A 23,056-nucleotide genomic window follows, 5' to 3' on the forward strand; every position below is an offset into this window, starting at 1 on the left:
TGAAATCCACCAATTTATCGTGCCTTTCGAAACACGAAAGAACGTATTTTAATTACCGACTCAAATTTTCACTATGTGCACATTGTTAAACTAATTTTGTCAATATAAGGTGGTACAGTTATGCCACAGATTAAGGAAAGATGACTGGAGAAGCCATAATGCAGGAAAGTCTGGCACCTTCTGCTAGGTCTTCTAGATCAAATACCTACCATGGGTGTGACCAAAATCAGTAACGAGTTAACGAACAAGGCGTTTAGGTTTTTGTGTCATTTTTTTTTAACAGTTTTGGTATTTCAAAATGGGTGGTTTCCAAGAAAGACAGTAATGTTCCTCGTCCCCACACAATCGCATTTTTCACGCTTTCATAGGAAGTGCGTTGTGGCATCTCCGCTACTATTTCGTTCTCCACGATTCCACTCAACAAAAATATATAAACGAGGTAACCTCCAGGTGATGATGGATTGCAGCATCTGTCATATAAGCCGTAAATTATATTGCCGTCGCGCGGTCGCGAATACTAAATCGTATATTCGCGGCATAAATAATATTTAAGTGTTAAGGCTCATGCCAATGATACTTCCATCCTCAGATCAAAGAAATTCCATATAAAAAGATGATAAGAATTATAGCGGTACCTATCATAATCTATGGCTGATGATACATTACACAGTTATAGTACAGTTTAATAAAGTAACTTAAGTAGTTACCTGATTAAAATCGTAATAATATAATTATATTTGTACTAAGAAATATTTTTATTACAAACTAGCCGTTTTCCCGCGGTTTCACCCGCGTCCCGTGGAGCTACTGCCCGCACCGGGATAAAATATAGCCTATGTTACTCGCAGATAATATAGCTTTCTAATGGTGAAAGGATATTTAAAATCGGTCCAGTAGTTTTTGAGTTTAGCCATTATAACCAAACAAACAAACAAAGTTTTCCTCTTTATAATATTAGTATAGATAAACACCGTTACATTGATAAACTGAATCGAAAATATAAATTTCGTTCGCATAAATCGAATAAATGACCTAGGATCTCGTGAATATAACACAATTTTGTTTGATTTGAACCAATTTTGCACGGATGTTACTCAATGAATATCTTGCCTAGTTAGTTCTTTCATTGTCATTTTTAATACCAATACAGATTACAGTTCCGAAAAGGTTATTCGTCAAGACAATGGAAAACACGGCTAGTCAGGAGTCAGAAAGTCTGACTGCTGCATCCTATTAGACTGGAAGCCAAACCGAACATAGTTGGAAAAGGCTCGGGAGATGATGAATGGAAATTAAAACCAAATTGTCAAATGTTACGCAATTACACCGCTGTTCATAATTTTAAATCAATTATAGCTATCTAGATACCTTTCTATGTTGCAGGTACGTTTTCTTTCGACAATGTAGAATTTCTCCTAACCATATGCACCAAGAAGAAGGTCCATACTTAAACATACAGAACGAGCAATAAGCGCAGGTGTTACGAATATTCAATTTAGATAAGAAAGCAGTTTTGGAAGTCGCCGGAGTACATTTAAGTGAATGGGCCATTGGCAGCGTCGAGGACACTACGAATCGTTTAAGAGTAACACACTGCAGACTTCTTAGTCGGCCGACAGTTTGATCGGACTATGGAAATAAATGGTAAACAACGATCTAGTATTTGGCCGGTATCAAAACTTCATTCACGATTTTCATCCTACTTATATATATAAATACTTATATATATATATATATATATATATATATATATATATATATGTATATATATATATGTATATATATATATATATATATATATATATATATATATATATATATATATATAAGTATTTATATATATAAGTAGGATGAAAATCGAGATAAATATATATATACATATATTCGCAAAAACGGCTGGACCGATTTGATTGAAATTTGGTATGTAGATAGGTGATACCCTGGATTAACACATAGGCTACTTTTTATCAACACACCACGCGGGCGAAGCCGCTGGTGGAACTAGTATAAAATAAAATCAACCATCGAGTCATCTGTATAGACTACTAGCTTTTGCCCGCGGCTTCGCTCCCGTCAACTGACTTCTCTACTTTACCCTATTTTTTTTTTCATAAGAACCTTCTCCTGACAATAACAAACACAACAATAAAAGAATTAGCCAAATTGGTTCAGGCGTTGTTGAGTTATGCGCTTACCAACACATTTTGCGATTAATTTTTATATAGGCATACTGCATATAGGTACGGGTTCTCAGTCTGTCGAGTGAAGTGACAAACTTAACAGTCGGCCGACAGTTGACCCGAATAGTTGGCAAAAATGTCAAAGAAAATCTTGATTTCAATCAAAGTTTTCAGTCTAGTACCGACTAAATACCAGATTCTTGTTACGTGCGTGCTACCATTCATCGTCAGATTGATTTATGAGACCAAACAAATTATAGGTCAACTAAAAGTTTGCGGTGTGTTATGTATTTTTCGTAGTAAAAATGCATGTTTGCCGCTCTAGTTGATACGAGAAGTTCGAAAATTGAACATTGAATTGTGCATTTTGATTCTGTTTTTTTTCTTGTTCATTGTTTGTTAATGCTGGTTTGTTATTCGTTCTTTTTTTAAATAGAGTTTTTTACTGCTGTTCAGACTTCTTGGTCATCTCCTCATTTCTATCTTTTTTTTAAATAAACGCTTTCGGGTTTCGCTTTTGTTTTTCTTTCACTGCGGTCTGTCAAAATATTGGTATCGCCCGCGGTTTGTCGCGCGATCAAAACCAATTAAAAAACTATAAAAAACTCTCGCTAGAAGTGCAGACCGTTAGTGCCTGTATCACCCTGACTCGTGGAAAGACATTACTGAAGCAAGTGCGGAGGAAGTTTCCCGCTGGCCGGCTGGCATCGAGTGCCCCGTCGTTGGCAGATTCTTCCCATCCACTTCCCTGTTCCCAGGTAAGTCTGTCTTTTCCAATCATATTGAGAGTCACGGGGTTTCAACGGAGACTTCAACGGAGATTGCAGTAACACCAGTAACTTATCCAGCGAGTACCTACTGTCTACTTGCATTTAGTTTTAAAGTTGCACTTTATCTGTGGATTATGCTCAAACAAATATATCGTAACGTTGAACTTGGCTCTCATTTCGCATGTATGTTTTTCATGGAATCAAAATTTTTCTTTGATTTAGGAAATATAACAAGTTATAAGTCAGCTTTTTGGGTACGATCCCCGCTGACAGTTGTTCGAATTTTTGTTTTTTTAGTTGTAATTCCTTTCCTTTTTTTAATATTTTTTGTTCTTATGTTTAGTTTTACTTAAGGTTACATATATTATTTCTGTAAATGTTAAAATTAGGGCACTCTTTATTACCTACGTATTAATATTACATAATTTTACTAAAAATTCTATACTAATTTTTACTTTTGGGGATAATTTATGGAACTTGAGAATAATAGATAGTCCCTGATTTGGGACTAGAATAAATATCCATATGAATATAATATGAATGATATCCTGTTAAAAGTCTGACTGAAATATAATCTTTGTCATAACCAAACCACATTTCTGTTCAAAACCAGGGTTTTACCCACAACCGCAACATCATTTTCCAAAGAGAATAATATCAGTCAACAAATATGCTCGTAAAATCGTGCGCTGCATGTAAACGTCGAGAACCGTCCCCTTGAGAAATGGACGTGATTTTCTAACAAAAGACCACAATATGATGTCGTATGACTGTCCAAAGTTAGCCCAAAGCCTACGCTTAATACTGACCAGTTGACTATGACCCTCCCAGTTTTCATAACTTAATCAAGCGCAGAACATTTCACGAGGTCCTTATACAGTGGTGAGTTAAGATCGGAATGACCATCGATATACGAAATGATGATGAATTAGATCGGATAAGCTGCTAAAATAAGAGATTATTTTTTAGAAGCACTACTTATTTAGTGTATGACATTGTTATACTTAAGTTCTTGTAAGACATGATGTAATTTCGTTTCTGAAGTTTTTGTGTTGTTTTAACAGTACCTACCTATACTTGAATTATTGAACATCTTTGGCAGTCGTGTTTAAGGTTCCGTTCCTAAAGGGTAAAACGGCACAGCATTGTTTTCGCTTCTCTGTCCGTCCGTCCATCTTTCACCAGGCTGTATTGATAGTTAGAGCGTGATCTTTAGACTTCATATTGTAAAACGTTCCATAATTGTAACACACTAGCCGTTTTCCCGTGGTTTCACCCGCGTCCCGTGGGAGCTACTGCCCGCACCGGGATAAAAAAAACATAGCCATATATATTTCTAAAAGAAAGAATATTTAAAATCGGTCCAGTAGTTTTTGAGTTTATCCATTACAACTAAACAAACAAACAAAGTTTTCCTCTTTATAATATTAGTATAGATTTATAAAACATTCCATATTCTGGGAATATTTCAAGTTAAATGTTGCCGTTATCGATATCGAGCAAATAATAGTACGGAACCCCTCGTACGTGTGGGGTACCTTATTTTTGCACTGTGTTGGCGTAATTGATATACCTACATATTGGTATCAAATGTCAGCTCTGTTATTCTAACGGTCACTGAGATTAATCGCGGACGGACGGACTGACAAGCACGGCGAAACGAGCTCACTACGGAGCCCTAAAAATACGCGATACGAAAAGTACAAAGTAAACACTTATTGGTACAAAAAAAGGTATTACGATGTAAATAATATTCCGTCAATTTAACAGATCAAAGGCTCAAGGTGTATGAAAAGTACACGTGTAACTCAGTCAACGAACTCAGAAAATATTCTTGTATTATTACCCAACTACTTTAGATTTTTTGCTATTATATACCTATCCAAAAGGAATGTTTAAAATAAGATGCAAGCACGCATGCGATTTCATAAAACACCTTAACTCTTTGTACCTCTAACTAAGAGCTAAGATGTTTTTTTTTAAACAAAAAATACTTTCAAAAAACACCTTAACTCTTAGTTATTTCTTCATCGCTATGTTTTTTGAAATCCCATAAGTGCTTGCATCTTAATTACCCCTACTAATACTATTCTTTAAATGGGAATGTTAATATATCTGTCCATCCCGCTTTCACATCAAAACTACTGAACCGAGTGTGTTCTAAAGTACGCAGAAGATACTGGAAAGCTTGGTCTATTTTAATTCGGCCCTGAACTCAAGTGGAGTTCACACTTTCGTGTGAAAATTTTAGAACTGGTGCATATTTGTTTATATTATTGTTATCTAGATTCCGGCAGTGGGTTCAACCGCGTCTCGTGGAACTTCTACGCTCACCTGGATACAAGTAAACCTATAAAAAAATATAGCGTCCAAGGCCGATTTCGGCCACGGGGCGGCTGTTCTGCGTAGGACATATTATAGTGCACACGCATTTGCGCCTTCACTCTCATAGCCCGATGGGACGGCAATCCGACACGACCGGAAAGAGATCAGGCGCAGGACCGACATTAATGTGCTGTCCTATGCACGGGCGTTTCAATTACCAACTCCCAGACTACGGGCTTGCTTACTTTGCTTTGTGAAAGTTTCTAAAACCCACAATGCGATTTCGGACTGACCCGGGATACGAACCCAAGACTTCGTGTCTCGGGCTGTGACTTCACTAGACCAACGCGGCGGTCAACCTATTATGTTCTTACAGTACCAATGAAGGTTTATTTAAGTACCTACTGTTTGTTTTTTGGTTTGCACTACAGATGTACCCATACAAACAGTAACAATGATACAAAAGATAAAAGGCTGTTACAGACGTGGTTGACTAATATGTTACATATAGCTACATATATACATATTTATAAATACATATCATAACACCCAGACCACGGCCAACAAGCATGCTCATCACACAAACGTCGACCGAACCGGGAATCGAACCCGGGACCTCAGGTTCGGCGGTCCGGCATGATGACCATTGCGCCATCGAGGTCGTCGAATATTTTCGTCGTTTGTTTGGTTGTAATGAATAGGCTCATTCGAAAGCTACATTATCCACGAGTAACATAGGCTATATTTTATCCTGGTTCAGGCAGTAGTTACCACGGGACGCGGGTAAAACCGCGGGAAAACGGCTAGTATTTTATAAAGACACAGGTAAAATACAATAGGCGCGGACAACGGCGCTAGTAGTACAAATTAAGTTTTTTTTATATACAATTACAACAATATCTAACTAAGATTCAATCACGACTCAATTACTCTTAAAGCGTATACAGGCATTCTGTAATTTTTTCTTATAAATAAACTTTTTATGCTTGTCTGTGTTTCAATAACGAAATATATTGTTTGCAAATGATTTACGATTGCGATATGATTATAGAGCAGACTACCCTATAGATCAAATGACAGACCAATGGCAAACCAATGAAATGTCATTGGAATCCAATTGGTCTTATTTTAGTAGCAGAGTGCCTGCTAAGGTTAAAACTGCTACTGAGATTCAATTGTTATCCAATTGCCACATTATAAACTTAGCAAAATCGAGCCCCTGGTACAATAAAATTAAATTATAAATTTAAAAAAACCCCCGACCCAAAAAAAGTACGCAATTAAACCCTATAAAAAGCAAAAAATAACTTTAAACACTACGTAAGTACCAACTAAAGCATGTCAGACTAAACAAAATTTTGTCGTGTCGGGGGACCGCTCTAATTTATTAGCCTCACGTTAGAAGTAATTATATACTACTACATTATATATACTACTTATAACTTTGTATATAATTGTGTTTAGATACGTGTTTTTATACGAGTGTTGTAATTAGGTAGGTATCATTTGATTTATGTAAGTATTTTTAAAAGTAAAAAGCGGTCCCCCGACACGTCAAAATTTTGTTTAGTCTGACATGCTTTAGTTGGTACTTACGTAGTGTTTAAAGTTATTTTTTGCTTTTTATAGGGTTTAATTGCGTACTTTTTTTGGGTCGGGGTTTTTTTTAAATTTATAATTTAATTTTATTTCATGCTTTTTGAAGGAGCTCCTTAATTTTTCCTTCCTTCATTTAATTTCTTTTATTTTAAGATAGGGTCGCTATATGCGATCACGGCCAAAGGAAGCTGTTAAAAATCCTCATGACAAACTGGCTCTGGGAGAATTGCACAGATTAAGAATCAATAAAGATTAACTTTTGGTCATTCTAGATTTTCAGCAAAAATATAAATCGGTTTATCCGTTTCATTCCGGCATTCCAGGGTTTCATCCGTCACATCCCATTTCCAGCATCAGGTTCTCGTCAATTACAACCATGAAGAGAACTAGTCAAGACAAATTCAACGAGCCCAAACTCGATGGGTTTACTAAAAGGCAGTTCAGGGTTACGTCTCCTATCTTCGTGCCCTAACAGCAGACCAGCTCAGCGGTTCCAGAAGACATTAGTGTTTCAAATTTCAGATCCCACATATGCTTGCAAGTAAACTGAGCGTGTAACATTCCTATCACACTTATCAAACGAGCTGATGACCTTGAAGACCTGAACCGATTTCCACCAAACATAGCTAAGAACACTCCCGAATGACATTCCTTTCAAACAAAAAAAAACGCATTACAATCGGATCATCCGTTTGGGAGCTACGATGCCACATACACACACACACACACACACACACACAGACACGTCAAACTTATAACACCCCGTCGTTTTTGCGTCGGGGGTTAAAAAGAGCTTCAGAAGGATCATGGTGGGGTTTAATCAGTAGGAATCTATAGTCACGTGATTTCTTCACAAAAAAAAACTCATTATAATAATATCACATAAACATTTATTTATATATTTTATACAATATGGAAGACTTACACCTATGTTTATAAGAATTTAACAAATAGAGTAATACATATATCTGAATAATTTACTGCTTCAAATTAAGTGAAAAACGTGTTAGTTGAAAGAGCCTGTTGTCTATTAATGTTATTAATGAATGAACAGCTCTGAGCCTAGTTACACTAGTTACTTGCTACACGCACATAACTACACATGTCTATAGTCCACAATAGCAGAACCCTGCGTTCCTTTAATAAAACATCAGCCAAGAGCGAGTTGGACTCACGCGCGAACGGATCATCTGGGTATAAAACGACTTGACATAATTATTTTTATCCTAGTTTTTAGTATATTTTGTTAAAGCGGGATCATCTGTAAAACACTTTCTATAATGTGCGTGCTTTATTAACGTAAGGAACCATCAATCTTAGAGAATAACTTGGCGTTATAAATAAATGCTTTAAGTATAAAGTTACCTGAAATTAGTCTTCCCAGCGGAGAAGGTACTTACATAGGCCTAAGTTATATTGCCGAGTAATTACCGTGCAGCTTCAACGCTTGAAGCAACTTAGAAGATCGTTATTGCTTACAATACTAGTAACCGGGGCTGTCGGTCACCCACTATACCTACATATACAATCAGTGCGCGCGCACACAAGACTAATGCCAATTTTTACCAACAAATACCAGAATTTTTTGATCCCCTAAGAGCATTTAGGGAACACTAAGTACGAATTTCAAACACGTGCAATAATAATAGAAATACCACTCGACATCTATCGAATTATCATGCCACTCAAAAACATGACCAGCACTAATATAATTGCGCCAATATTCAGCCATCTTATTAATCTAAGCATTGAACACGGTATTTTTCCAAAACAATTGAAAATTACCATAATAAAACCCCTATTTAAAAAGATGACAGAGAAAACATGTCTTGCTACATAATAGACCTATAACTTTAGTACCGATTTTCTCTAAGATATTTGAGAATGCTTTCTCAAATATTTAACAACCAACTCACTGCATACATACTTCGTTAACAATAATTTATTTATTGATAACCAGAAAGGCTTCAGAAAAAACTAGTCAATTGACTATTTATGATTTCCTGCATACAGTTAGCAGTAGAGTAGATAAGAGATTACCTGCTATTGCACTATACATGGAAATGTTAAAGGCTTTTGACCGCGTCGATCACAAAATACTTATAAACAAACTAAATACTTACGGAATAAGAGGAAATGTATTGAACCTTATTGCATCTTGCCTTCGCAATAGACAACAAATAACAATTATTAGTAGAATTTGTAAAAATAACGAAATTACGTATAAGTCTAACCAGAGAACGGTAACCGACGGAGTACCGCAGGGAAGTGAGCTTGGCCCGACTTTGTTTATTATTTACATTAATAAATTTGACCAAGTCACCAGTCAGCGTCGTTGTGATCAGTTACATGTTATAGGGTCTAAGACTACTACATTTTATAAAAAGGGTATTTTTGCAATGGCTCCAAAAATTATGCTCATGGCCAAGACAATATTATTGTAATGTGAACAAACTATTGATATAGTCACAAAATATTGATTTATTATTACAAATAAAGTTGAACAGGACTTGGCTTCTATGCGATCTCAAAACTTTTTACAGTGGAGGAATTGCGTAGAGGATTGACTTTTTTTTTACATTTAATGTTTTTGGTGGGATCCTATTTATTTTTTGTAGGTCTCTTTCTTCTCTAAGTATATAACAAATTAAATTACATGCAACTAACTAAATACATAACAAACTAAAAATGTACAACTAAAGAAGCACGTAAACAACATTTTTTTTAAATAAACTAATAATTTTCGAAATTGTTGAATTTTTGAATCGGATATCTTTTAGAATAAAAGAGATTTATTTCAGAGGTAGATGGCGCTATCACATGAAATTATTTTTTTTTTTTTTAAGTATTACTTATACTAAGCTATGTAACGAAACCATAGCGCGATTTAGACCAGGACAAAGCTATCTATCGAGCGAGCATGCAGTATTTATCGCACTGCATGAATATGAAAGATTTTATCTTTATTCATTTCATTTTAACATAGCTTTTTTATTCATATGTATGTATATTTAATACATAATATCAATATACCACACTACGTAACAATAAAACAAATAGTAACATTTTGTACATAAATAAATAACAAAGTTATCAATACAGTCAAAATTCATACACAATGTTCTTGAAAAACCGCAAAATATATAAATTTGTTTCCTATTTTTTAATTAAGTTTTAAGGTTTTTTATAATTTTCCCTTTATATGTAGCCAATAACCTATCTTGGTGCTGAAGGTTCAAAGTTTGCTAGAAGCACCTTAGACTTTTGATGATCGGTCAGTGAGTCAGTGAGTGACAAAATGGTGTAACTTTGATCGCTCATAACTCGTAAACTATTTATTCAAATATCTTGTAATTTTGAGACTGAGCTTGTTCTAATACTTACTCTTGGCCATCGAAAACCTAAACTCCTAGCTTTGTTCACATGGAAGATACAGGGGGCTGAAATAGCCGCGAAACGCTTCGCGAAAAGATGGTACGGCCGTGCCCGCTTTGCTCGAGTCTTGGCTGGGGCACTGCCGTGCCCTCAGATATTAAACAAATTAAATACTACTTAAAATAATTATTCAATTAATTAAGTAATTTTTATTATTTGTTTTACATAGATTTTTAACCTCGTTTATTTTTAAACTGAGTTTTCAAATAAATGAACTTTAATAGGTACTTCTTTTTAATTTGATACTCATATGTGCACGCCATTTTGTTTTTTTGCATTTAATAATTTCCTCGATGAAGTGGGATGAAATTTTTATTTTTTATTGTTTTGAGGTCGATGTTCCTAAAATGTTGATAAACCTTGTTACATTTTTAAACTGAGTTTTTGCATAAATAAGTTTTTAATAGGTACATCTTTTTAACTTGCCATGTGTGACGTGCGTGCCATTTTATTTTTTTGAGTTTAGAAATTTCCTCGATGAGGTGGAATGAAAAGTTACGTGTTGCACTCGAGTGCAAAGATTTTTCACCTTTTGCTCTTTTGATTCCCTTGCTATCGCTCAGGATTCTAATTGAAACACGAGCGTAGCGTAGTGTTGCAATAATTAGAATCCTTCGCTTGCTCGGTCATCAAAATTGAACCCGCGGTTAAAAAGCAAGTTTGCACTCTTGTATAACAAATAACTATTCTTCCAAGGGCCGACTAAATAGTCTAAGTGTGCGCGTAAATCTTTCAACAACTCGGTTGAGTTTGATGATTCCAAATTGTTGTGAGAATTTTGCTAAGAAATTATTTTATTTATGGTGAATCGATTTTTACGGACTCATCAATCATTTATTACTGACATTGTATTCGTTGACCAATATTTTTTAACGTTTTATAGACCAATTTCTACCTTTTTAAATTACAAATCGAGTGTCTAGTTGTGGAATGATCTTCATACCTTTATTGTATAATACATAAATTCTTACTGATTTGAGTACCGAGTCGGCCCGAAATCACTTTATAATGTTTTAGAAACATTCACAACTGAGCACCCCGGAGTCTGGAAGTGTCAAACATTGAAACATATCATAAGAACGTACATCGGATCCGATCCTGATCTTTTTGTAACCCTGACTGTCTACCACGGGAAAAAAAACTCTTCTTCCGAACACGTATAATTCGTAAGTTCTTGATACACTCTTACGTCCGTAAATACATAAAGAGACGTCTTATTTCTCCACAAGGAAAAGGCGGCAACTCCGTATAATCTATTTCTAGAATATAACATGGAGCCATCCGCCACTCCGTAGTAGTTCCATGCATTTTTTACGCAGATAAAATATCCCCATTCTTGTGGTATATACTCCCGACAGTCCACAATATGTTCCAAATAAAGCTCATGAATTTTTGAATAGTTTCTCATTTCCTCTTTACTGAAACCTAAGGAATAAATATATACTCCACTTGGCTTATCAGTAGGCCTAGCGAGAAATGTCCAGAGGGGACCAATATAACCGTAGCCTTTATAGTCAATATCCTTACTATACTCATAATATGTTGAGAAATTAGGGTACGGAAATTCTTCTTCTACTCTCATTATAAGCAAGTCGTGTATAGGGGAATTTCTTCGATCGAGTCCATGCCAGTGTTTGACCTTATCATCTGGCAAGTATACTACTTGACGTGCGCATGAGATTTTAGCTATGTGCACCCCTACGACATGTCTCAGAGTATAACTTTGTGCGAAGGCTACAACCAATTCATTTGCCAGAGCGGGGGTACGCAATATCTCTCGGAAAGGGTTGTAACACGTAAGTACTCGACTCCAATCAATAAGAACTGACGGCGCAATAACCGTATACTTTTGATTTATAACTTTGTTCGGTTTATTAAGAATGACAAGTGAAATTCTGTCACTAAAACGAACTTGATATGTAGGCCTATCCTTCCAATAGGTAAACCTCGGCCAGCCCCACTTCGGAGCTTTATCCCAATGATGATTATAAAGTTGAGCTTGAGTCTGTAGTAACATGGTCATGTAAACTATAACGCAGAGCCATTTTGAAGTATTCCTGCAATAAAAATAAAATAGTTATCAATACTTAAAATGAAAACGTAAATCTTTTAGAAACATACGACAGAGTGCAATGAATTTTCTGTAAAACACAATAGGCTGCTTGTCCACGGCCGATAATCGGTGATAGATTTTTTGCAGGGGAAAAATAGTAGACACTGATAGCAATTTGTTCAAAAAATCCTATAAAAAATCGTCTCGATTATCTGTAATTTAAGTGTTGGCGGCTACATTTTAAACAAGAACATTCGTAGGGTTCCGTAAAAAACCAGACACAAATCCGACAGAAAAGCGTTCTTAGAAGTCGGTCTTGTTTTTTTGGAAAAAAATTGTCTTTAATTTTGCTTTTTAACCGACTTCCCAAAAAGGAGGAGGTTCTCAATTCGGCCGGTATGTTTTTTTTTTTTTCTATGTATGTACATCGATTACTCCGAGGTTTATAGACCGATTTACGTGATTCTTTTTTTGTTCGACGCGGAATAGTTGCCAGTTGGTCCCATTGTCATCAGGTCAGGATCTGATGATGGAAACCCTGAAAAATCGAGGGCAACCTTCGAAAGTTGTAGGCATACATAGGGTAAAAACTTGACACTCAGGTGTATGCCTCAGAGCACTATTCAACAGTGAAGGTTTGAAGCTGACCTGATGATGGAGACCAGAGAAGGTCGAGGGAACTCGACAACTGAATATGTAAACAACCTCGTGTTTGGGGTTATATTATTTGTATTGACGAGACCTTTGCAACAGTGAAGGTTTGGAGCTGACCTGATGATGAAGACCAGAGAAGGTCGAGGCAACTCAACAACTGAATATGTAAAATACCTCGTATTTGGGCTTAAATTATTTTCTATTGATGAGAACTTTCCACTTATACGGATAGTGACAGCTATTCGTATCACTGAAAAGCTGTAAATAAAAAACTTTTTTACGAAAAAATTTAACCGACTTCGCAAAACACTAAAAAGCCAAAAAAAAATAATTTTAGGTGCATCGGCCTAGAAGTCGGTGGCAAAATTAACTTAGGAACATCCATAAGACACCAACTTCTAGGCCGATGCACCTAAAATTATTTTTTTTGGCTTTTTAGTGTTTTGGGAAGTCGGTTAAATTTTTTTGTTACTAGGATAGTTTTCAGTTTTATAGGAAATATTTATAGTGTTGTAAATATCTAAGTATGTAACACACACACACTAACCTATACTAAAGTAATAATGAGGCTTTTTTTGTTTGTCCCCTAAAGGCTCCGAACTACTGATCCGACTTGAAAAATTCTTCCACTGTTTGTTAGCTACACTATCCCTGAGTAACGCAGGCTATATTTTATCTCGGTACACAAACAAAGAACTCACATTATGGCAATCGCCCACTGGTCACGTTGAATTATCAAAAGGAACGCTTTCTGTTTACTAACTGACCTATAGCTGAGTTTGTGTATATATACTAGCAGTGGAAGAATGTTTTCATTAAATATGTCGGTCACGAGTGAGACGGACTAATTCAACCAGGGTTCCTTACCAAAATATTATTATAATTAACCTTAATTATATTTTTTCATTCGTGGTTCATTCTGTTTTTTATTTCCAGCAAAAAAAGGCATTCTTTTAATTAAATGTTTACGTGTCCTTTTTGTATCCCTTATTGTTATTAACTTCATATATTTACTATTAATATTAATTAATTATATGTCGGAGACGGTCAATAGTACGGACACTAACCGAGACGCAAGCGCGCCCTCTGGTGGAGTTTCCGGTGAAACAACATTTTGGCGCGCTTGGCAGAGTCGTGGTGGTCAGCGTGGCGTCCGCGGAGCTCAGTCTTCATTGAGTCTTCATCGAGTCTTCGTTGAGTCGTCGCGTTGCACACATCATGAAACTGCCCTTCGTCACGTCTAGTGTACCTAGTGTTATTGTAAAGTGTAACGTGTCTTTTGAAATTAAATTGTGGTTATTGTAACGTCTATCGTATGGTATGGTTCTTCTAACCTAACAGACAGACATGTGTTGCTGGGGAGTTTGTTGCGCCACTTCTTCTCCCCAGCCAAAACACATAGGAAGTGGTGAAGAGCGGGCGTTTTGGGGGCTGTCTTTTGTTCTGACTAATTTGAATAAACGTTTCTTAATTTTGAGTTTTTTTGGGTATCTCTTTGTACGATTACCCTAGCTGATGTCGGACAATAGTGCCATCCTGATGTAGTTCCGACATATAAATATAAAACATTTAAAAACATAATAACTGTACGTTATATTATATTTCTGTAATTAAACAGTGTGGCACCTACCGCGTCTATTTCTTACCCAAAGGTAGACTGGTAGAGAACGCACCGGGCGCCGCAAGGAGGATAAATAAATAACTAGGCCTTCGCCCTTTGATTATATCTCGCCATGGAAAGGTGTACTAAGCCGAGTCGACGTGTGTTGCATCTGAATATAAACCAATGGGTTACGAATCAAAGTACATTTAAGTAAACTTACATAATATTATTCGTCCTCCTACGAACTTAATTCCTTATAAAGTAATTTACCAAAATCTTACCATGTAAGACAATACCCATGGAACGTTCTCTTACGTATTCGTCGGAATTTTAATTTTAAATAACATGCTGTTTTTAAACGGAACCATAAAAATCTGACTCTGAATCTGACAAAATAAACAAGTTTATTGTGTAAACGTCACTTGAGCTGCAAAGAATAATATATACATATAAAACAAAATAAATAAATAATATGGAACAAGATAATATATTGGCCGGAAATTACAAGGATTCCGAAGTAAACTCGATACAAATTCGGTATTTGATAACGAACGAGAGGACGAATTGGAATTTTTGGCGCCAAGGATGTCAATTTTTCTCAGTAAATACAAAACGGATCAAAATACAACTTGGTTACCTGAAAGTTCATGATATAAACCTTATTTTGTTAGTTGTAGAAACATGATTAGGTAACTTTTATAACAGAGAAAAATATATCAAACATACCTCTTTTTAAAAAGAGATTCACATATTATGGGCAAACGGGACCGATTTAAGCCTCTTAACTTTTTTAGTAGTTGAGTATATACATACTCTTTAAAATTGTAGTAGGAATTTTTATTAAATTATCATTTCTAAATATTAAAATTACAAAACCATTTTGTCGCTTACGACTTTTAGTTATAAGCTAGCGCGCGTATTGTTATCCTCGCCCCGCTCAGACGCTCCGACCCCTTTTGGCGCCTTAGATGCGCGTGCCGGTTATGGAATTATTGTTGACCACTTCCTCGCCTTAATGAACTGTCAAACGGTTAAGGGAATGGTTACTCTCTATGCAACTTGTACGAAAATGTGAAATATGACGTCACAGATTTTTCACATCAAGCTGTGTGTATTTAAATAAAACTACTTTTAAGGATTTTATCTCGGGTATACAAGTTGTTGACTTGCATCCGTGCCATATTCAAGGACATAATTATGCTAATGATTCCCGACCCAAATCAACAAAAAAATTGCTACGTAATTTTTTTTTTTCGGAATTCCGTCAATGTCTGTGTGTTGTGGCGCACAAACGCAAACACATAGCATACGCAACGATCATTCATAAAGGATCATGCCCATATTAATATAGAGTCAAAAGTCAGCAATGCCATGCAATGCCCAAATTCCAGTTCTATGTCATACGATAGCTTTATAGCCATATTTGTAAGATATAGATTTAATATTATATAAAGCACTGATTCAAAAGATATTGGACATTAAACATGATAACTTCCCACTGGTTTTTATACATTTTATCGTTTATAGACAGTATTGCTATTAGTTTTTCACTAGGAACTTCATGATCATCATGAATTCATGATTTAATTGTATGTTATCAGATAAACATGTCAGTTATTTGAATATATATATACATTAAATGAATATATACATGCCAAAGGACGAGATTCCAGACCGTAATAAATAAAGCATGATTGAAACGATGTCATGTACTGCAATGTCAACAAGAATGTCTTATTTTTTTATTTTTTAACCGGTGCTTTTTAAGACTTCAAATTATCATCATAATTCTAGTTTTTATTTATTAGGGCTATCTTGTAATAAACTTTCTCTGGGCGTTACTGGGGCACAGATGGGCATGGTCCTTTCATTCATAAAATTGGATTAAGTACTTCTGAAATACTACGACATTACAATGACAAAAAAAGTATTGAATATTAGCTATTTCCCGTCTACTGTAATTCCAATCGATTATTTACGTATTTTAATTCCTCCTTCTGAAATATGGCACAAATACAAATCAAGACCTTGTATTAAGATTATTTAATGAGCGTTTACCTGCCGTACTTCCCTACATAAGAGGAGTCACGGACAAAATGCTCTGCTCCTATCGATCGTAACGTGATGAAAAGTATCCTATAACCTGCCCAGGAGTATGAAGAATAATTGTACCAAGTTTCGTCAAAATCCTTCAAGTAGTTTTTGTTTCCATAACGAACATACATACAGACAGACAAAAATTTTACTGATTGAATTTTGGCATCAGTATCGATCACCCCTAATAGTTATTTTGGAAATATATTCATTGTACAGAATTGAGTAAAAGTATAGATTTAAATAATTGGATAGGCTGGTGATTATTATTTCTTTCTGCAAAGGCACAAAGTCCAAATCTAACGCGGACGAAGTCGCTGGCAGAAGCTAGTAATCCAATACTTTTCAAGTTATTGGCAATTGAAAATTCGCAATTTTTTCACATATTTCATCGGTTTTTTATAAAGAAAATTTTATTCTCCTTATATTATAAATGTGAAAGTTTGTGAGAATGTATGGATGTATGTTTGTTATTCAATCACGCAAAAACGGCTGAACGATTTGGTTGAAATTTGGTATTTAGATAGGTGATACCCTGGATTAACACATAGGCTACTTTTTATCAATACACCACGCGGGCGAAGCCGCTGGTGGAAGCTAGTAAAGAATAAAATTGTAGCAGGTAAAACAATGAACAACTCGATTTTTTATAAAGTGTTCTAAGTGCAGTATTAAGCTAGATATTAAAGATCAAAGCCGTTTCTTATTTTGTCTAAAATTTAATCGATGTGGTCAATGTTTGAGTTCAAATCCTTTTCACTTTTGAAGTTAAGGGTAAGATGAAACTAATTTAAAAATTTCATGCAAATCGGTTCTCAGTAAAAAAATTTGGAACAATAATGCTTCAATGACTGCACTAAATAGTGGCGGTAAGTCCCTTCATTGAGGAGTGGCTCGGGAGGAGTCAGGTTCGGGTCGCCTGCCTCGTGACGCCGATCCCCACTGGACATTTCTGCTTCGGATAGGGCGTGAGGTAGAGCCCAGGTGTCACCACTGTGCAGAAGGCCATGAGGACAGTCCAGGTGTGCCCTGTTTGGGAAGAGACATTGTAGCCAGGCATAGGTTTCCCCGAAATGTGTTCCTTCACCCTTAATCGGTCATCGGTGTCCAAGATAAACTTATAAAGTAAAAAATAAAGTTTTAAAATAGTTTTTTTTTACCTCAAATTACTACGAAAAGCCAGCAATAACAGTAACGAGCAAATGATAAAGTTCTTTTCAGAATTGCCACGTTAATGGCAGGCGTAAAGCAGGCTGCCAACAGATAATTATTATTCCGAGCATTTCGCGTGATTTGATAACATCTCTGAATGTGTCATTAACAGGCATGTTAATGGATGGTACTGTATCTGCGTAGCTGACGTTTATGTAGATACACTTGTTTTGGGAATGTTTATAACGGGTATGATTAAAACATTAGAAAAGTAATAAAGTCATGAATATTGTAACTTGCCAATGTTAATTATTGACCAATCAGAGCCGAGGATATGCCTCAGCGGGGTCGAGGGGCCATCTTGTCTATGAGCTTTTTTTTTATTTGTGTGAACATGTGTGTAACTTCGTTTTTTTTTTAAACTATAATTTATGGCAACTATGGTTTATTTTTAAATAGTGTATAGATTGAAATTAACGAAAATTAAGTTAGAACGCCAAATATAGCTAGAATAAAAAATATCCGAATACATAATGGAAAAAGCTATGTGATCACTTCCAGAATGTGACTCTATTAAATATGATATTAACAAAAAACTACACAAAATATTATTAATATTTTTACTACTAATTAAAGAAAACAATCTTGTCAAAAGAAAAAAACACAAAACACGACAATTCTTTGAACGTTTTATAACAAAAATCAAACTTCAATTTCAGTTATGTGACTTTTGATGCACATCGGATATTAATTTTTAAAATATTAAGCTATAATAATAATATATTTCTTCAATGATCCCTAGTTATGAATCAAAATTAAATTCCTGTCCATCGAGCGAAAACAGAACAAAGCAGTATTTTATAAAGAATTTTAAATATTTTTTTGTTTAAAATAGAAAACAGGGACAGTCACACCACTGAACGCTTGAAAAGGATAAAGCTTCATCTACATGGACGCTATTATTATAATTATGTAATATTCCAGATCAAGATTTAATAATAATCAAGAAATACTATATAATACTATATCTTTTCAATAATGGAACAAATAATAACAAAAAAATATTGTACCTCGTTTACATAAAGATTGTAAACATGAATAAAATAAAATTGATCCCCACAGAAACTATTATTCTGAATTTCTGAAACAACATCACTGTTTCCATGTAAACTAAACTTTATAGGATCAGTCATGTTGTGACTTTGAGCTCAGCCCGTATGTGACCATAGATTTGGTCACAAAACGGAAGTCACGTTTTCATACTTGCCGATTAAAAAAAAATATAAATAATTATTTGTGGTTCTTTTCCATTTGATGTCATTTTAAACAGTAACTTAAAGAAATGGCGGTTTCTAGAAATAAACAGCAATCCTAATATTTGGTTACACTGTAGTAAAATTCAGACACATATCTGAACATAAATTCCGTTCTTGTACGGAGCCAGCAACAAAACGTCTACGTTCCCCAAAGTCCTTTTGACTTTAATAGTAAAGTAAAGTAAAACGCAGTAGTATGTCTAAGTAGTACCTGTTTCAAATTATTAGGACCCAAAAATTGTGGCTTAAAGTACTATAAAATGCGGTCACAATACTGAATGTTCAGGGTGGATCAAAATTGCGTCATCGTAATTTTATACTTTTTTTATGTAAATAAGCCAGAATATTACAAATGAATTGATGAATATTACAAATGAATTGATGACTTGACTTAGAGTCCTATGTCCCCTAGATGGGGCAGAGGGCATCCACAGTGCTCCGCCATCGCGTTCGGTCTTGAGCTTCGCGCTTTATTTCGCTCCACGTTCTGCCTATAGCCGCCGCCTCTGCAATGATCGTCCGCCGCCAGGATTGTTTAGGGCGGCCACGTTTCCGCTTCCCTTGGGGATTCCAGTCTAGGGCTTGCCTCGGGATGTGATCGGGGTCCCTTCGGAGCGTGTGGCCGATCCAGTTCCACTTGCGGCGTTTGATCTGCTGGTCGATCGGTGTCTCCCCGCAGCGTTCCCACAGTTCTATGTTGGAGATTTTCTCGGGCCAGTATATACCGAGAATACGACGAAGGCAGCGATTGACGAAGACCTGGAGCTTACGCGAGATGTCTTTTGTGGCCTTCCATGTTTCGCATCCGTACAGCAATACGGTTTTGACATTGGACCGGAATATTTTGAGCTTAACTCTCCTGGTCAACTTCCGTGATTGCCACACAGGACGGAGCTGTGCGAAGGTTGCTCTCCCTTTGGCGATCCTCGACGTGATGTCCTCCTCGGTCCCTCCTGTTTCCGACACAACACTCCCGAGGTAGGTGAACTTGTGGACCCTCTCCACTCCCTCTGTGCCGATAAGCAACGGTAATGAGCACGTCACTCCGCACCTCATTTCCTGGGTCTTCCGGGTGTTAATTTTTAATCCCGTCTCCATGGCCTCTCGTTGCAGGTCGTCCAGTTTGGCTTGCATGTCGGTTCGCGTGTGGCTCAATAGACATAGGTCGTCGGCATAGTCCAAATCTTCTAAGACGTTGGATAGTCCCCACTCTATGCCGCGGCGCTTGTTCTTGGTGGTATGGTGCATGATGCCATCAAGGACAACAAGGAAGAGGAGAGGCGAAAGGAGACACCCCTGGCGTACACCCGCATGAACCGGTATGTCCTCCGAGACGAGGCCGTCGTGAGTTACCCTACAAGAATATTTCCCGTAGATGGCCTTAATTATGGTCGTGATCTTCTCGGGGACTCCAATTTCACGAAGCCGGTCCCAGATGCAATTCCATCGCAGCGTGTCGAAGGCTTTTTCGAAGTCCACAAAGGTCAAGTACATGTCCCTCTGCCATTCTGATGCCTGTTCGAGGATTATGCGCAAGGTGTTGATCTGGTCCGTGCACGATCGGTTGGGACGGAAGCCAGCCTGCTCTTTACGCAGAAGAGGCTCGACGGCCCCCGACAGCCTGTCCAGGATGATCTGGCAGAGCACCTTGGAAGGAGTCGAGAGCAAAGTGATGCCTCTCCAATTGCCACATTCACTGTGGTCTCCTTTCTTGGGTACGGTGATGAGAAGGCCTTTGTTCCAGTTTATCAGGTAACTCTTCTGCTGACCAGATGTTCTGCAAAAGGGGAGTCAGTGCGTTTGCTGCGGTGGTAATGTCGGCTTTGAGCATTTCCGCTGTGATGAGGTCGACTCCTGGGGCTTTCCCATTGTTTAGCCTACGGATAGCCTTCATTACCTCCTCCCCTGTAGGAGGAGACACATCGATATCCAGGTTTGATGTGGGCAAGCTGGCAGCAGGTACGGCCGTGGTTACGGGGTCATTTGGGACTCGGAAGATTTCCTCGAAGTGCTCCCGCCAGCGTTGAAGCTGTCCCTCCGATGTCACAATCAGCTGGCCTCCTTTATCTTTTAAGGGCTTCTTCTTCCTCTGGTTCCGATTCCCGGCCAAGGTCTTCGTCGCCTTGTACATCTCCCTGAGATTGCCGGAGTTAGCAGCGCGTTGTGCACAATCCGCAATAGAGTCAGCCCATACTCGTCGATCATGACGAGTACTGCGGTAGATTTTCCTGCGTATCAGGGAGTATTGCAGCTTCAATGAATTGATGAATATTATTAAATGATGACATTTAGAAACTAAACCCCTTAAAAAAAGTATATCGCCCGTAAAAAAATCGCTAAATATTCTTGATCCAATCATATAAATTCAGCTGGGGACAAGCAAAAACAGGCTACTCCTGTTTATTTAAATGCTGTTAAAATAAAATAATGGATATTTAAAACATAAACTAAAATTAAATTAAAATGATGATGGAGTCGTAGTATATTCTAAAGCATCCATTTCAAGTGTTACACACGAACCCCCATTTCTTGATGCAAACTGCCTTGTTTGTACCGTAAAAAATACAGCTATTATAAGTATATACCGCTCTCCCTCATATCATAACCTGGATCAATTCTATCACAGTCTAAATATGTAATTGAATATAGATATAAAATCGAACAACAATGACCGGCACGCAAACGATTTATCTTACCATGACCGCCTCACTGGGACTACTCCCTGCTCATTTACGACCTACTAGGTCATGAAACTGTTTAGACCACGTTCTATTAAAACTAGGGGAATAGCACGCGTCATATTACTAGAATCCTATATTACTGATCACATTCCCGTCATTTTGTGTCTAAAGACCAAAAGCATTATGACAAACAGTAGTTCCAACACATTATATCGTTATAATTATACTGCAATAAAAAATGAAGTAGATATTACCGATTTTAAACCAGTCTTGGAAGAGCCAGATCCAAGTCTGGCCGCTGCTTTATTAATTATCTTAATGCAAGAGATCATTATGAAACATACACAACGTATACAAATCCATAGAAAGGTTCGTGTTCTCAAACCGTGGATGACCCAAGGCTTGGTCTGTTGTATACGAAATAGAGACATGATACATAAAAAAGTAACTAGGGATCCAAGTAATAATGTTCTTAAAATCACATATACGCGGTATCGTAATTTCCTAAATTCGTTACTGAAAAAAATGAAGCGAACCCATGATAAAAATGAGCTGTCTAAGGCTAAGAATAATCCGAAAGCTACATGGAAAGCTATTAAACAAATTACGAATACGTGTTCCCAACCGCAGTCCCCCCGAGAATTGCTTCAAATAGCCAACGATCCAAAAACCTCAATTAATGATGTCAACAACTTCTTCGTTAACATAGGACAAACTTTAGCTTCAAACATAACACCACTTACACGACGTGACAAAGTGGTAACTGAACGTTCGACTAGTTGTAACTCACTTGTTATACTGCCAGTTGATATAGATCACGTGAAAAGCCTAATCGACTCCTTACGTAGCGACTGTGCTACAGGCTACGATAATATCCCAGCTAAGGTGCTCAAACAGTTGAGTCTTACATTGGCTGTGCCAATAGCACATATCTGTAACCGAGCTATTGACTCCGGCGTTTTCCCTGACGCTTTTAAGAAAGCTGTTGTGCATCCTATTTTTAAGAGTGGTGATAGGACTAGTATTACAAACTATCGGCCTATTTCCGTATTGAGTTCGCTATCAAAGATCCTTGAAAGAATCCTCAGCAATTCTTTAATAAGTTTTCTGAATAAGCACAAACTTACTGCGTGTAACCAATATGGTTTCAGAGCAGGTATATCAACTGAGGATGCAGTAGTTGACGTTACAAAA

At 36.8% G+C, this 23,056-nt stretch overlaps 1 protein-coding gene across 1 annotated transcript; it reads right to left on the reverse strand.

Moving 5' to 3' along the window:
* Positions 1–11,432: 11,432 nt before the first annotated feature.
* Positions 11,433–17,760, reverse strand: LOC124630927. Its single transcript, XM_047164970.1, has 2 exons — positions 17,705–17,760; positions 11,433–12,366 (listed from the first exon to the last, which is right to left on the reverse strand). The coding sequence occupies exons 1-2, from the start codon at positions 17,758–17,760 to the stop codon at positions 11,433–11,435; spliced, it is 990 nt and encodes a 329-aa protein (XP_047020926.1).
* Between the last annotated feature and the right edge of the window lie 5,296 nt (positions 17,761–23,056).

This window comes from Helicoverpa zea, chromosome 6 (genome assembly GCF_022581195.2).
Source record: "Helicoverpa zea isolate HzStark_Cry1AcR chromosome 6, ilHelZeax1.1, whole genome shotgun sequence".
In the NCBI taxonomy this organism is placed as follows: Eukaryota; Metazoa; Arthropoda; class Insecta; order Lepidoptera; family Noctuidae; genus Helicoverpa; species Helicoverpa zea.

Coding starts and splice junctions, on each gene's coding strand:
- LOC124630927 (XM_047164970.1), bottom strand. CDS start 17,760: ATGTCTCTTCCCAAACAGGGCACACCTGGACTGTCCTCATGGCCTTCT. Junction 12,367..17,704: donor TCATGGCCTTCTGCACAGTG/GTGACACCTGGG, acceptor TTTTTATTGCAG/GAATACTTCAAAATGGCTCT.